At 41.3% G+C, this 17,565-nt stretch overlaps 1 protein-coding gene across 1 annotated transcript in view; it reads right to left on the reverse strand.

Moving 5' to 3' along the window:
* Positions 1-2,769: 2,769 nt before the first annotated feature.
* The window catches only part of nup205 (nucleoporin 205), a 76,478-nt gene continuing 61,682 nt past the window's right edge, over positions 2,770-17,565 (reverse strand). Inside the window, exons 36-43 of the mRNA XM_055650363.1 lie at positions 17,122-17,198; positions 9,754-9,882; positions 9,242-9,368; positions 6,984-7,150; positions 6,230-6,353; positions 5,704-5,832; positions 3,655-3,731; positions 2,770-3,082 (exon numbers count right to left, since the gene is read on the reverse strand). Coding sequence (XP_055506338.1) covers positions 2,930-3,082; positions 3,655-3,731; positions 5,704-5,832; positions 6,230-6,353; positions 6,984-7,150; positions 9,242-9,368; positions 9,754-9,882; positions 17,122-17,198 — 983 coding nt within the window. The 3' untranslated portion in view covers positions 2,770-2,929. The remainder of the gene's footprint in view (positions 3,083-3,654; positions 3,732-5,703; positions 5,833-6,229; positions 6,354-6,983; positions 7,151-9,241; positions 9,369-9,753; positions 9,883-17,121; positions 17,199-17,565) is intronic.

Raw genomic sequence — 17,565 nt, forward strand, 5'->3', positions numbered from 1 at the left:
AAGGGGAAACGGTACAATTTGTTCTTGGAACATGGAAAGGGAGAGGTGGCTGCGGGAGGTCACATGGTCGCAGTGGCCTCAGGTCATGGTGTGGGAACGGGAAGATGACGTGGCCGTTGGGGGCACTAAATCAGCTGGATGAACAAGTGCTGCCTGCAGCAGTGGCTTCGAGCAGTGGTGGCTCTGAAAGGAACCAACAGTATATGCTGGCCCAGGCTGTCAGGTCACCGGCCGTTAAAAAGAGAAAAGAAGAAATGCATATCTCCTTACGCCAGGATCAGACTTGAATTCAGATAATTGAAAACTGCTCCTATGTTGTAAAACACAATCTTGTGCCTCTCCACGCATTCTCTCCGTGTCAATGATGTACAACCATTTTGGGATCTCTCCAGCAGTGATAAAAAAAAATCTACATTTACAATGTAAAATTATATATCTTGAATACCATACATCTTAAATGTTTGTCCCTCATCCGGGAAAAAGAACCATGGTTTGTTCAACCTTTGCTCACTAGTTTTCAGTGAGATGAGCTGATGAACCAGCACTGCTTATTTCTCTGGGGTCAGTGCTATTAAATCCGTACACCTTGAGATTGAACTGTATGGTGAAAAAGACTCAATTCTTTACAATCTTATAATCACTTGCAGTAGTCTTGAAACAATAAACACTAGGAGAAACTTCTTCCAATCAATCCACACATAACATCAGGAATAAGGAACTGCAAGTAAACTGCTGGTTTACAAAAAATGACACAAAACCTTCTTAACAATTTGGCCCAATCTTAAAGAAAGCTCATTGATGCCTCTATTTCCTTAGAAGAGGAGATGCCATATGTTACTAAATACTGTCTTGAACTTGTGCAGGTGTATGTTGAGTGCACTGACTGGATGCATCATGGCCTGGTTCAATAACTCGGAATGCCCAGGAATGAAGATAGGTGTACAAGTGGTAGTTATTGCCTGGTGCAACACAGGTTTGATCTCCCCACCATTGAAGGGATCTATAGGAGGTACATGCATCAAGAAAGCAGCTAATATCATCAAAGAACCTCGCCACCCTGGACGCACTCATTATTACCATCAGGATGGTAACGCAGGAATCTACCGAAGGTTCAAACACAACTTTTCCCTGCAACTATCAGGCTTTTGAACACTGCACAACACTCAGCATGCAGGTACAGTAGGCAGTGAAGAAAGCTAATGGCATGTTGGCCTTCATAATGAGAGTTGAGTATAGGAGCAAAGAGGTCCTTCTGCAGTTGTACAGGGCCCTGGTGAGACCAAACCTGGAGTATGGTGTGCAGTTTTGGTCTCCAAATTTGAGGAAGGACATTCTTGCTATTGAGGGACTGCAGTGTAGGTTCACAAGGTTAATTCCCAGGATTGAGAGTGTCACATGATGAAAGAATGGAGCGACTTGACTTGTATTCTCTTGAATTTAAAAGGATGAGAGGCAATCTTATAGAAACATAAAATTATTACAGGATTGAACACGCTAGATGCAGGAAACATGTTCACAATGTTGGCGAAGTCCAGAACCAGGGGCCACAGTTTAAAAATAATAGGCAGGCCATTTAGAACTGGTAAAACATTTTCACACAGAGTTGTAAATTTGTGGAATTCTCTGCCTCAGATGGCAGTGGAGGCCGATTCACTGGATCATTTGAGAGAGTTGGATAGAGCTCTTAGGGTTAGCAGAGTCAAGGGATTTGGGGAGAAGGCAGGAATGGGGTATTGATTGTGGATGTTCAGTCATGGTCACATTGAATGGCGGTGCTGGCTCGAAGGGCCAAATGGCCTACTCCTGCACCTATTGTCTATGTAGCATCTACGATCTACAAGAACTTTGCTTTGGTTGCACTACATACTTCGGTTTTGCACTAATATGGCCTGGTTACACTGATTATTAGTTTATCATGTTATTTGAATATTGAATAATTATTTGTTGTACTTTAGCATTAATAGGCCTGCAGAGCTGCAGCAAGCCATTTCAGTATAAACAGTAAACACTCTAGACTTTGCTGACAGCAGTGGTGAAATGTTGCAATTTTAATTCACCAATGATCCAACAGTCCCATAGGAAAGGATAATGGGAGGACTCTTGTATTTGTCCATCTGTGAAGGCACAGGTTGCCTCAGGCAATGCCTCATTTGAAAGCTGACATCTCCAACTCTATAGCTCCCTCATCACCACAGAGGTACATTTAATCAGCTCTCTAGAATGGCACACTAACACCAAACCTTACCTTAGAGGTGACTACTACCGAACAGAGCCAAGATAGGGATTTAGAGTGAAAAATAGAGTAGACAGCAATCAATTTCAGATTATTTATAAAATGGTGAGGACATCACCATGGGGGGAGGGGAAGTAATTTCAATCCCTGAACTCACCATGGCAGTTGATAAAGTTATATTCAATACATTTAGAATAATTCAAGCAGGGTAATAAAAAATAAAATGATGATCTACCGGATCTTAACAAAACAAAATAGGTTTCTTCAAAGACAATCTTATGTTCATTTGCAAACTGCCCAAATATCACACCTGACTGGAGCAATGTGGTTATCAGCGTGCCAAGCTGCATCAAAACCTGTGTGCTATGAAAGTACCTTCAAATGAAAGGTAGTGGATGGGCAATCGCTTATTGGCCCCTGTAGTAACAATTACATCAAGCAAAGCTTTAATTTGGATCAGTCGTGAAGTAGCCAGTCTTGTATTCCATACACTCCTAGACTCGGACAAAACTCGATAATTAATTCGAAACGCTGAATTTTATTCTATCTGGAAAATAACCTTTTATTTGTAATTACAGGTCGGTCCTCAACAATAAAAAAATTATACTAGTTTTGTGAGCCTTACAGAAATGACATTTTAAAAAAGGCCATGAAAAGAGAAAACGGATGTGTACAGTAGTGTGATTGAGAAGACTATCAAGTTCTCTTTATCCTCACAAGGCCACGAATTCGCCGAACGAGTGCTTGAATAAACAAGTGTCTTGACCGTACTCTACAATAACCATTCTCAATTTCGAGCAACTTCTTTTGTAGAGATTCCCCAAAGCTCGCTGCAGCATCAATTTGAAGCTGGAGAAATAAGACAAAACTCAGTTTGCACTGTTAAACACAGAACTGAAACAAGCCCCCCACCCCATGTTCAGCTTCACTGGCCTCAGGCCAAACCTCTGCATCCGTCAAATGCTCCTGGACATTTACCCAATATGGCAGTGAGCAATGGTGGCCGTGGCAGAACGACGCACGAGCAACCAGCTATCAACTCTTGCATCTTTCCAGCAGATGTAGGGCCAGTTAGAAGAGCAAGATTCTGATCTCCTTGAAATGGGTGATATCAATGTCATCATTTCTTCCAGCTGCTTTCTGCAAAATTACTATCCCACAATTATATCTCAAATTAATATCCCACAATTAGCATGCCTTTATGGACAGTCCCTGGAAAGTTCTCTCTCCAATTCATGTATTTATTCACCTAATATGCGTTTAATGGCCGTTAAACATGGCATTAAAAAGCTCCATCAATTTTATCATAAGAATATCACAGACAGATCCTGCATTGATATCAAGTACAGCAGGTAACAGATTTTATAACTGGCCATCATCACATGATAGATAACACGGCCATAATTAAGGTTGAAACCTACCTGCTCAAGGTCATGTTGATTTACTTGACTGAGAATGAGACGCCTGGAATCAGGATTTGAACCAAACCTCTGAGAATCTAGGTTTAATAAAATATAAAAAACAAAGTTGGCAGTTTGATCAACTTCAGAAATCAGCTGCTCAAGACTACCAAATTTTGCCATACTGTCTCAGGTTTGTTTTCAAATTATACTGTACAAAATCAATGATGAAAATCTATTTGAAATCTCCAGCTTAATAACATCCTCCTTATAACAAAGTGACCAAAACTGAATTGAAATGTAGCCTCACCTACAAATGTATCATAACATCCCAACTTCTATACTCAATGTCCATTCTTCAGCCCACTTGAACAACTGTAATTTTGATAACCTCAAAGTTCTGCTGTAATTTTTGATAACCTGGCAATGCTGAGCTTTGTGTATTGATGAAACAACACTCATCCAAGCATTGTTTCATCATGCTCCTGATTTGTGCTTCTAGTTGGTGGAAAGTTTTAAGAACGACAGGAAGGGAGTTATATGTTGCAAGATATTCAGCCTCTGATCCATTTTCATAGTCAGTGTTTATATGGAGCTTCTAATTAATGGAAGATAGACATAAAGTGCTGGAATAACTCAGCGGTTCAGGCAACATCTCTGGTGAAAAAGGATGGGTGACGCTTCAGGTCTGGGTCCTTCTTAATGGAAGTCACTGCACATTTGGTGATGGTTACGCCAGTAAATATCAATGTTATATGGTTATATTTCCTCTGTTGGAGATCACAAGAGATCACTAATGCAAATGTTACTTGCTATTCAGCTGCACATCCAAATATTATTTGGATTTTGCTGCAAGCAAAAATGGGATGCTTCATTGACAGGAAGTACAGATCAAATTAGATATTGTGCAATTACTAGTGAATACACTCACTTCGTTTGAAGGAAGGTTTAGAAGTTGATGATGGTTGGATCTCGGTCACAACACTGAGGCGTTTCTGCAGTGATGTCCTAAAGCTGTGCTGATGAACCCCAACAGCCACAGCCTTCTCCCTTATGCGAGATATAACTTTCATCACTATAGTGTTTCCCATTTGATGCCCACTGACTTAATTCTTATCAAGGCTCCTTGGTGTCACAATTGGTCAAACGATGCCTTGATGTTAAAGGCAGTCACTTTCACCTCACTGCACTGCTGCTCTTTGACTATGTTTGAATGAAGGCTGCCCTGGGAAAATCTAGTCTGGCCATCGGTGAGCAGGCTGTTGAGTAATTGCAGTTTGACAGCACTGTCAACAATACAACACAGTGCAGAAGGTAAGAATAGACTAATTGAGTGGTAATAAGCTAGTGTGAATTGTCCTGTTGTTTTGTGCACAGGACACTCCTGGACCATTTTTCACATTGCAGGGTAGATGCCTGAAATGTAACTGTACAGGGACTGCTTAGCTGGAGGTGCGGCTTGTTTGAGAGCCACATGTTTCCAGCACTGTTGCTACGGTCTATGTTGCAACCACTGCTATCAGCCATTTCTAAATAACATGCAGTGAATCAAACTGCTTGTTGCAGTTTCTGTGTTTGTGAGGATTGTGAGAGGAAGCCCAGATGGATCATCTCTTCAGCACTTTAGGTTACAAATTATTGCGAATGTTTCAGTTTCGTCTATGGCAGTCTCATGCCATTCTTCACCATCATTGAGGATGTTTTTTTTTCCCCCTATTGAAAGTACTTTTGAGCACAGATAGCTGATGCTCAGGGATTCTTCTAGTTATCAGAAGCTTAACCTAGACTGATATTATTTACCTCTCTTGCTCAATATTATTGCAGCTCAAGCTACTAACTGAATCAAACCATTAGGATTGTGTAACACAACATCACAATTTTCATGCTAACTCGTCCAATTCAGATTGTGGCCTATTGCACTGGGTAATGAACTTTGGTTAACACGTTCAGAGAATGTAAGTGTAGTCTGCTGTATATCTATCAGGGAACAAGTAGACTTCAACACCTGTGATTAAAATGATCGATCTAACGCAAGTCAGTATTTGCAATAACCTCAAACCTGCATCTCACCTTGCTGTTCCCTACCCCTGTAGGAAACATTCATAGCATTTGGAAAATCATGGGTATCCGTGGGAACACAGTGCAAGAAGTAATACTCTAAATGGCGCCATAAAATGAAGAGGCAGTTTTCCACAATGTCTGAAAAGTTAAAATGTCAAAGAACAAAACTGAAAACAGTTCCATTTTCATGCTCCCCTATCCCGCCACTTAAAACCATTTACCTTTTCAACCCCCCCTTACTAGACTTTATTCACCACTCTCCTACCAAACCAGACTTTATTCCTCTCCCCTAAATCCACCAAACTGGAGACATCCCTCTCTTTCCTCCTCCAAGCCCGAGACCCTTCAGCCCATCCAAACTGGAGACTTTATTCACATCCCCACCACCAGACCGTGCAATTTATTCATCACCATGTTCCACACCTTGCCTTCATTACATCCTGTGATTATTAAGCGGCAACTCAGACGAGTTTTAGAAAAGGTGCAGCTTCCCTCATTCCTGTGAAGCTGTATGGAAACCAGCAAGAAAGGATACAACAGTAGAGGGAGAGCAGCTCTGCTTGATGGTTAATCTGGTGCACAAGTCGTCGTCTAGCCAGAACCTGTCGCTGTGCAGCTGAAATCTTGTCCACACCAGTCGGCATTGTTGCTTGGCATAGCTGTGAGGCACACGACAAAGTTGATCAGTTGAACTGTACATCAGTTTTGTTCTTTCCAGTTGTTAGAACTAACTGGAGCATTCTGGGCACACAAATATTGCCCTTCGGCAGGGACAGGGAGAAAACAAATGATTTTCCCAATGTCAGGCATTTAGTTTAGTTTAGTTACAGCGTAGAAACAGGCCCTTCGGCCGACCGAGTCGACAACGACCAGCAATCCCATTATGCTAGCACTAGCCTACACACTCAGGACAATTTTACAATCTTTACCGAAGTCAATGAACCTACAAACCTGTACGTCTTTGGAGTGTGGGAGGAAACCGGAGCACTCAAGGAAAACCTACGCGGTCACGGGGAGGACGTACAAACTCTATACAGAAAGCACCCATAGACAGGATGGAACCCGGGTCTCTGGTGCTGGAGCTACCAGAGATACAGGCCAGATATTTCACAGAGAAAGGCCATTTGGGTGAGATCATAGGGGAAGGGTGGAATTCTCAGAATGTAACCCAGAGTTTAGGTAAGGGAGAAAGTATCTTAAAATAATCTAAACAATCATGCACTGTTGGTTAGCCAAGGGAAGGGCATCTGTTCAAGGTTTCAATTCACAAAATAATACCACACACAGACCTCCTTTATTTCATCTGGGGGAAGGTGCTGTAGATTCTGATACTTGGTCACACTCTGTCGATGGCTCTCATAGCTGCTGAAGAAATCATTTGCACTTTGCCTCAATAGGAACAGTACGATCCCAAGGCTGGGCAGCCTCCAGTAAGGAACCATTGCCAGCTGAGCATCTGTAGACAGGGGAGGAACAACATTTCTGTCACTGTAACTCAAGCTGGAAAGGGAACAGTTTTAGCCTGGTCACATACCATCTTCAACATATTCTAAATTAATCAGACGTAAATCAGAGATGGGAAACATCGGAGGTGGGAAACAAAAAGTGTATTGATGAAATACTGCCTCAGCCAAAAATAATATTTTTAAAACATAAAGCTGCATCCTGTGTTTTCAAAATTTGCCAGTTTTTCAAAATTTATACTAAAAGTGGCAACAAGGCAAGTCGAACTCTCTGCCACAGAAGGCAGTGGAGGCCAATTGACTGGACGTTTTCAAGAGAGTTAGATTTAGCTCTTAGGGCTAACAGAAGCAAGGGATATGGGGAAAAAGCAGGAACGGGGCACTGATTTTGGATGATCAGCCATAATCATATTGAATGGCGGTGCTGGCTCGAAGGGCCGAATGGCCTACTCCTGCACCTATTTTCTATGTTTCTAATTATAATCGCACCTGGCTGTAAAGCAATTAGTTAGAGACAGCCAGACAAAGATTGCACGTAAACATGGCCACACATTACCTATAAACAGTGCAACTTAGTTATATTCATTCACACAGAAGTAAATCAGTCATACTGTATGTCAAAGATCCTTTGGTCCAACCTATCAATGCCGAACAAGCTGCCCCATCTGAGCTAGTGCCATTTCCCTGCATTGACCCTCATCTCTCAAAGCCTTTCCAATCCATGTACCAGTCCAAGTGTATTTTAAATGTTATTGCACCTACCTCAACCACTTCCTCTGGCATGTATCTACACCTTCTGTGTGAAAAAGTTGCCCCTCAGGTTCCTATTAAATCTTCCACCTCTTACCTTAAACCAATGCCCTCTAAATTCTTGATTCCGCAATCCTGGGAAAAAGACTTGCACTACCTAATCTCTTCATGATTTCTTAAAGATCTTTAACATCACCCCAAGGCCTCTTGCCCAACCCTTTCCTGGAGCTCAGGCCATTGAGTCCTGGCAGCATCCTTGTAAATCTGCTCTGCCCCCTGGCCATCATCTTCCTTACAATAGCCTGACCAAAACTGAGCACAATACTCCACCATCCGCCTCACCACATCTTGTATAACTGTAACATAATAATGCAATTTCCTTACTCATTCCCTTGACTGATCAAGGCCAATGTGCCAAAGACTTTCTTCACCATCCTATCTACCTGTGATGCCGCATCAGGAAACTATGTACCAGCACTCTTAGATCCCAATGCTTCCCAGGGCCGCATCATTTACTGTGAAGGTTCTGCCCTGGACCTCCCAAAAAGTGCCATCTCACACTAATCTCAAGTTAATCTCCATTAGCCATTCCTTGGCCCATTTTCCCAGCTGAGCAAGATCCCGCTGTAATTTTTGATAGCTATCTTAACTGTCTACCCTACCACCTATTTTAGCATAATCGGCAAACTTATGAATGACGCCTTGTACGCTCTCATCCAATTCAGTGATTATAGATGACAAAATAGCAACGGGTCCAGCCCCAATCAGAGATACAACACTAATCGCAGACCTCCAGTCCAAAAAACAATCTTCCATTTCCAGTCTAAAAACCAATCATCCATCGCCATTTCTCTGCCTCCTACCATTAAACCAATTGTGCATCGAGTTAGCTAGTTCTCCCTCAATCCCATGCGATCTTTCTAGAGGAACCAAACATGCAGAACCCCTTCGAAGGCCTTGCACAAGTCCATATAGATGTTTACAGCCCTCATCAACCTTCTTAGTTACTTCTGCAAAAAAACTCAAACAAATTCATGAGACATGAACAAAACCATGCTGACTATGATACTGACTGTCCTCAAGATATTGCTCTCAACTTTCCCAAGCTCACGCCTTCATATCTTTCCCCATGGCAAAAGAGAAAGAAACATTCATTGGGGACTTCCAGATTTTCCTGACCTGAACCTCAATTTCTCTCGTCATCCATGGTTCTTTGCAGTCAAACCTTGCCATGCCAAAAGCTTTGCTATATGCTAGGAAAATGCAACATAAATCTGGAAAGTGAGAGCTGAATACACTGGAATATATGCTTATGCAAAGGGATGACTGCTTACCTTGCCGGGTTCCTTCTCGAGATGTCCCTTCAGAAAGACTAGGAGTAAAGAGACAAATTGTATGCTGGGACCCAGCACTGCTTTGTATTAGAAGTGTTTGACAATACTGAACTACATTTGCACAAATCTGTAAGGAAAAAAAAAATATTACTTACAATGTTATTCTTAACCAAAACATTAGAAAACTAATGATTCCTTATTGCCTATTAGCTAGCCACAGTCCCAGATAGAATTTGAGTTCTCAGCCAACGTTGTGCTCACAGTACAAACAGCTGCAATGAGCACAGTTAAACTGTCAAAGTACTAAAGCCCAACTCATTTGTTTGGAATGAATCATCTATCATGCCAAGTAACTACAATTTGGCATTATTTTAATTGATCGATCCAGTTTTTGTCCATTTTTGAAGACAACCAAAAAGCAAGATCAGGCTAAAACTGGTATCACTTAGGGTAGTTACCCCTTCTAATAAGACATACAGAAAAACAAGAGAAACCACCAAAACGAAGCATACCTGCTGCATTGCTAGTTCCATTTCATCTTTCTTGTTAACCCCACCAACTTGAGTGGCTTCTTGCTGTTTTTTGAACTCAGAAAGTCTGTCTGAGACAGTAAAACGACTGAGCAGGGCCAGACACTGACGCTGGGAGTTACAAAAAAAGCAAAACATCAGCAATACTGAACATGTCAAGTCCTTCACTGAGAAAGTATATCCATCTAGTAGGAAGCACAATGTTAAATTTAAGCATTTAAGAAATACAGCTAGAAAAGCATACTTTACACATATCCCCTTTAAATCTAGACATCCAGTACAAATTATTGGCCACAATTCATAAAGACAGAACCAGATGTTGAGGCTTCCATTAGTCAGCAAATCAGTTTAACTTTAAACTAAGAAACAATGACCCCAAAAAACTGGAGTCACAAGAATCCATCTGATCCACTAATGTCCTTCAGGGCAGGAAATCTGCCATTAATTACTAGCTGATCTAAATGCAGTTGCTCTTAACTGTTCTCCACAGTAGCAGATCACCTAGCAAAACACAGCGAGAACAAAACTGGTGAGGCTGAAAAGCTGGTGAGGCTACACAGAGGAACTAAAGTAGCAGATTTAGACACAACAAATTTGATCCGCACCCAGCAAAGCTTTCCTGGTGAACATCTTAGGGAATTCTGTCTAAATCAGGAAAACTGCTCTGCAGAATAGTCAAGCAACACAGAAACAAAATGTACAACTAATGTGTCAGACTACTCCAGCAGTGACCTGAATAAAGCAGGGCCCACCAACAGGATAAGACCACTAGAGACACTGGTACAGTGTTAAACACGTAGTCCCGTAGGTCTGAATCATTGACTCCAGAATCCACAACAGAATTTCATCAGCAAAAACACGAACAAGGGAACCATTTTCTGACTACTAACTTTCCCTTCCTGATGATTCATTACTCCATTTTGGACAACACTTCAAAGAAGAATTAGGAGTACCAAATATTGGGAAGGGATTCTTACTGTCAATCACCAAGAATAGTTCAGTACCTTTAGTCTGAATTGCACATGCTGAAGGATATAGATTCATATTGGGTTTGCAGTAGTTGAACAAAGCAATGTGAGTGAGAAAATAACTTGCCCTCATTCTTACCAATGAACCACTTCTCGATGTGTCATTCCTTGGAGACACCTACATTTCTCCAAACAGAGAATGCTCTCTGTTGGACTGTATGGCACCACCATCATACTAAAATGGGACCAACCCACAACACGTCCAAGAGCTCATAAAGTACTGGGAACCATCAGCAGCAGCAAAACTGTCTTTTACTACAATCTATAGTTGTGTACAATATCAAGCAGACCAGAAGATGAGGTGCCAACCCAGTGAAATGGCAACAGCAAAAGCAGCATGCAATGGACAAGGCTCAGTGATGCTATAACTAGTGGATGAAATCAAAGGTCTAAATTGTGTATGGTGGTGACAGCCAAATAAACGGCAAACTGGGAGGAGGTTCCAAGAAAAAATACATATAAACATATCATGTTGGAACCCTGCATATGAGTGCCAAAGGCAAGGATGAAGTATTTGCAGCCATGTTCAGCAGGATGATCCCATCTATGTTACATAGCATCAAAGCCAGGATTCACATGGTCTTATTCACTATTCCAGATATCAAGGAGCAAACTGACCCACTGGATGTGCTGTAAAAATAATTTAATTTAATATTAACAAAACTGATAAATAATACTTGTTGAATTCAAGATGTGTGCTCTTGAACTAGCTGTGCCTCTAGCCAAGTTGCCCCTGCGCAGTATAAAGACAGACGTCTAACTAACAATGTGGACAAGAGATGCTGCCTGACCGCTGAGTTACTCCAGCATTTTGTGTCCACCTTCGATTTAAACCAGCATCTGCGGTTAAAACCAGAGATGCTGCCTGACCGCTGAATTACTCCTGCATTTTGTGTCTACCTTTGATTTAAACCAGCATCTGCAGTTCTTTCCTGAATAATTTTTTCAGTTGGCGTCATCAACAGTACATTCAAATTTCTCGCCGATAAGCTGATTAGATTACCAATAACCAGGAGGGCTTTCCTTGAAGTAGTTGGGTCCAAATCTCTTCATAAGATTGGTCCAAATGTGAACCAAAGCTGAATTTGGAGGGTTCAGAATTGGATGGCAAAAATAGCGAATAACAATACTATTCTACAAAGAAAGGCAGAAAGGAAGGCATTTGTCAGAGCCCCTTGAGGGTGTAACCAACCGCATGGATATAGGGGATTGAGATGTAATGTATTTGGACTTACAGATTTCATTTGATAGAGTTCTCTAACGTTTGGACAGGTACAAATAAAGAAAGGAATCAGAGGGCTACTGGCCAAACGAGGGCAGGTGGGACTAGTGTAGATGGGGAATCATGGTTGGCATGGGCAAATTGGGCTAAAGGATAGTCTACGAGTCCCACAAAAAGGTTACTGCACAATGTAAAGGTGAGTCACTGGCCATATGTTATGGATGGCCAACCAAAAACAAAGTCAGAATAAATGCAAGATTTTCAATTAGTCATTGCTGGGATGCCATATGTGTTATCACTGCAGCCTCAATTATTGATGACTTGTAAGAGGGGGCTGAATGTGCTTCAGGCAAATTTGCTGCGATAAAAGTAGGCGGTTTAGTAGGCTGTGAGAAAGAAACAAAGAGCCTGCAAAAGGAATCAGGAAAAGGTTAAATGTGTGGGCAAGAAGTTAGTTAATAGAGTGTAAGATGGGAAAATGTAAAATTATCCATTTTGGAATGAAGAATAAAAAAGCTAATTATTATTTAAACTGAATGCAATTATAAATTGTTATGTTAAAGGATCTGGCATCCTTCGTTTATCAAGTACAAAAAGTTAGCACACAGCTATAGCAAGTAATTAGGAAGGCTAATGCCATACTGCCCTATAATATAAAGACATTTGGATGTGTATGTGGATAGGAATGGTTTGTAAGTATATATGCCAAATGTAAGAATATTGAGCTGGTCCAGAATATCAATTTGGTTAGTATGGACAGTTGGACTGAAGGGCCTGTTACCACACTGTATACCTCCATGAGTACTCAGTATAAATATATGGATGTTTGATGCAATGTCATTGGATGTGATCTTACCAGCATCCGGAGTACTATGTATAATTGTGGTCTCATACTCAAGATGTGGAAGCATTGGAGGAGGTGCAAAGAATGTTCACTGAGTTGATTGTTGGTATGACTGGGTTGAGTTATGAGGAAATATTGAGCAATTTGGGTAAAACACATTGGAGTATAGAAGATGGAGACTGAATTCTCAATCTCACTGAAACTCAAGATGCTTCTTCTAAGTGCTCTCTGAAATTAAGTAATGGTTCATTAGCAAAGGAAAGTTGGTCATCAGGAAGGGGTTTCCTTGTTTGTGTTTCAGCTGATGATCTTATTGAATGTCAAAGTAAACTCAAGGAGTTAAGTGGCCTGCTCCTGTTTCTTGTGTTTTAGACAATATCCAACCAGACATTGCTGCACAAAATGGCCAGACTAAGACCATGCACAGCAACAGCAGATAATCCATTATCTCTAACATTAATTGACATATCTGCCACCATCATAGTTCCCACCATCAATATTCTGGGTAATACTAATAACCAGAAATGTAAGTGGCCTATCAAGAATAGGGACAGTTAGGTTGTATGTGGCAAATGACTCACTTCCTGATATTTCAAAGCCTTTCCATCATAACAAAAAGCCACAAAACACACGTGGTGGAATATTCAGTACTTACTCAATGATTACTCAATTTTCAAGAAGCTCAACACCATTAACTGTGGCACTTCTGTGGCATCCCATCCACACTAAATAATCATTCTATTCCACAATTGGTGCACCACAGTTGCAGTCGGCTCCTCCAAAATAAAAACAAATGGGGAGAGGGGAATATTGACCCCGAGGCCAAGATTGTATCAGCCATGATCTTCCTGAAAAATTTGAGGAGCTGAGTGGCTTACTTCAATTTCTTATGTTATTCACCTTCAACAGTAGCTTACCAACCTTCAAACTCTACAAGGAAGCACAAAGCCAACAAGCATATGGAAACACCACTGCAACTTTCCCCCCAACTCCCTCATCTTCTTGACTTGAGAAATTTATAGCCATTTCTCCTCCATTGCCATATCTGGAATTTCCCACCAAACCACACGGAGTACCATCATCAGCGGTTCAAGAACCACCACTTCTGAGGAGCAATTAGTAACGGACATTAAATGTTGGTCTTATCCTGCGATGCACAAATCCCATGAATGAATAACTTGATAAAATAGACACATAAAAACAGATGGTGAAGTAGAGAACAAAATTGTGTTTACATAGAATAAGAAGGAATAAATGTGGAATGTGTCCATATTCAGCAATGTAATTTTAAAAGGTGCCATTCTTCAGCATTACTGAGTTTGCAGTAGATCTACCATCTTATTCTATTTGTGAAAAGTTTGCTGATGCCAGAGGAACAACAGGGAAACTAAAATTAGCATCAGAGCTTGAAGTACAATGACTGTTAGAAGCAAACCTGACAGTTATTATGTTAACAACACATTTCAAGAAAAGTATGAATATTCAAAGACTAATCTAATTATAATTGGTGTTAGCTGAATAATGCTTGGCAGAGCACCATGAGTTGTTACCAATTTTATTTTTTGAAACAGTGACAATTAACACACTTATATTGCGAAGCAATCAATTTCCCATGATGTCAGGCCCACACAACATTCTGAGTAAGAGGCGAGGATCACTCCAGTCTTACAACTAAGATCACGATCACCGCCAACAATCCAGAGCCTAAATACATTCATTGTCCAAAGTGGAATTTTCCAATACCACCTTCCTGAGGAATTATAACTGACCAGAACCCTGACTGGATCAGCCATGCAAATTCTACAGCTACAACTGGTCAGAGACTGTGCACCATGCTGTGAGTGACTCATTTCTCATTCCTCAAACTTTTCCCACATTAACAAAACACAAATAACATTTGCACCACACGAGTGCCAGACGATCACTACCTCAAATCACTGATTCTGGATAATTAAAGCACTGCCCTTCTGCCCAAAGATCCTATAGCAGAGCAAGATAGACCACTCCTTCTAAAAGCAATGGGCTGACTGTAGTACGCAATGGAGCGGAACGTTGGCCTTTTATTCCATCCATTTCAGTAACCCGACCCGACTCGCAGTGTAATCAACGTTGCGGGGGGACAGTTTGTGTTAATAAATTATAATTCTGAAAATGAGGAGAAGATTTTTCCCAAATAACTTTTATTTTTACGGCTTCCGTCTCCGTATTACTATCCTATGGGATCTTTTTTGCGGAGACGGAAGCCAGTTACGGAAATGGGGCCGAAAATTACCCATGAATCAGCCCAGGACCGTACAACGTCTTTTTCGTCGAGTGATCTATCTTGCTCGCTATAGGATCTTTGCTTCTGCCAGCAACATCCTGTAAGTTAATCTGTACAACCACATAAATGCATTGGTCACAAGAACAGGTCAGAGGTTGGGAACCATGTTGCAAAAGACTCAAATTGATTCACTAAAGCTTTCCACCATCTATAGGGATGTAGTAGAATGCCCTTCATTGCCCTGGATGAGTGCAGCTCCAAACACACTCAAGAATATCAGGCCATCCTGGAGAAAGTAACATTAGCAAATTTGCAGATGACACAAAGCTGGGTGGCAGTGTGAATTGTGAGGAGGATGCTATGAGAATGCAGGGTGACTTGGACAGATTGGGTGTGTGGGCTAATGCATGGCAGATGCAGTTTAATGTGGATAAATGTGAGGTTATCCACTTCGGTAGCAAAAACAGGAAGATAGATTATTATCTAAATGGTGTCAAGTTGGGAAAAGGGGAAGTACTGGATCTGGGGGTCCTTGTTCATCAGTCAATGAAAGTAAGTATGCAGGTACAGCAAGCAGTGAAGAAAGCAAATGGCATGTTGTCCTTCATAACAAGAAGAGTTGAGTATAGGAGCAAAGAGGTCCTTCTGCAGTTGTATAGTGCCCTAGTGAGACCACACCTGGAGTATTGTGTGCAGTTATGGTCCCCTAATTTGAGGAAGGACATTCTTGCTATTGAGGGAGTGCTGCATACGTTTACAAGGTTAACTCCTGGGATGGCAGGACTGTCATATGCTGAGAGAATGGCTTGTATACTCTGGAGTTTAGAAGGATGAGAGGGTATATTATTGAAACATATAAGAATATTAAGGGTTTGGACACGCTAGAAGCAGGAAACATGTTTCCGATGTTGGGGGAATCCAGAACCAAGGGCCACAGTTTAAGAATAAGGGGTAAGCCATTTAGAACAGAGATGAGGAAACACTTTTTCACACAGAGAGTTGTGAGTCTGTGGAATTCTCTGCCTCAGAGGGCGGTGGAGGCCAATTCTCTGGATACTTTCAAGAGAGAGCTCGATAGGGCTCTTAAAGATAGTGGATTCAGGGGATATGGGGAGAAGGCATGAACGGGGTACTGATTGGGGATGATCAACCATGATCACATTGAATGGCGGTGCTGGCACGAAGAGCCGAATGGCCTACTCCTGCACCTATTGTCTATTGTCTAAAGCTTGCCCATTTATTTAGCACCTCAAGCACCACCCCCTCTACCAACATTGCTCAGTAACTTTAGCTGGTATGCAGCTACTTGCGAAAGCTACTTTGTTAACACCTCTCAGACCCACAATCTCAACCGCATTGATGGACAAGAGTAACAGGCACATAGAAATCTTCACATCTACAAAAGTTCCCCTCCTAGTCACTCACTATCCTAATTTTAAAATATATCATTGTTCTTTTATTTTTGCTGGGTTTAAATTCTGAAATTTGCTATCCAACACCATTGTTGGATCGCTTTCAGCAAACAAATTAAAGGATATGGGGCACCACAGCCCAACTAGGGACAGGCAATGAATGCTGGAGTTGCTGACTATAAATAATAAATCTCAAACCACCAACCTCAGCAATCAAGGCTGAAGATTAACACCTAAAATAGATAGATTTTAACACCTAATCTAGCAAGGAGGTTGGAAAATTGAAAAGGCAAATACAGTATTGGACTTTATCACAAGAGAGCTGACGGAGAATGTGGTAGAAATTATATTAGGCATATACTGTAACAGTCTGGTTAGACCATATTTCGACTACTGCATTCAGTTCTGGGGATCACACCTCAGGAAGAATATCCTAGCTTTGGAAGGAGTGGGAACATATGTAGATGAGAACCAGCCCTAAAAATATAACACTGATTGGTCAATGTAGGAGATGTGGATCAAAAGGTGAGTGGAGAGGAGAAAACAAGAAGAACCAAGCATTTAAATACAAAGATAAATACCTGGAAACGTCCGATATGACCTCTAAGTTCCACAATTGTACCATAGTTGCCTTCTGCTTCTATTTCACTTACCACACCTGAAATAGTAAAAGACGAGATTAACTGAGTATTCACATTAATGACATTGTGACATTTAACAGATATTTGGACAGGTATGTGGATAGGGAAGGTTTAGATGGTATGGGCCAAGCCTGGGCAAGAGGGACTAGTGTAGAAATGGCAAGTAGACCCTCTTTCCATTCAGTATGGTTCAATGACCCTTATGACAACGTAACTAGAAATGTCACTGCGTAGACTGCTTCCCTACAAAGTGTAGGTCCTCTGATAAAGCATCGATTATCGATGAGGTGCGATTCCACAACATTTGTAAACTTACCCGTTCCTCGTCTGTAAACTTTGATAGACAGTGTCAATAACGTATTAAACTTTCCGGGTCAAATTTTG

This window comes from Leucoraja erinacea, chromosome 19 (assembly GCF_028641065.1).
Source record: "Leucoraja erinacea ecotype New England chromosome 19, Leri_hhj_1, whole genome shotgun sequence".
Taxonomy (NCBI): Eukaryota; Metazoa; Chordata; class Chondrichthyes; order Rajiformes; family Rajidae; genus Leucoraja; species Leucoraja erinaceus.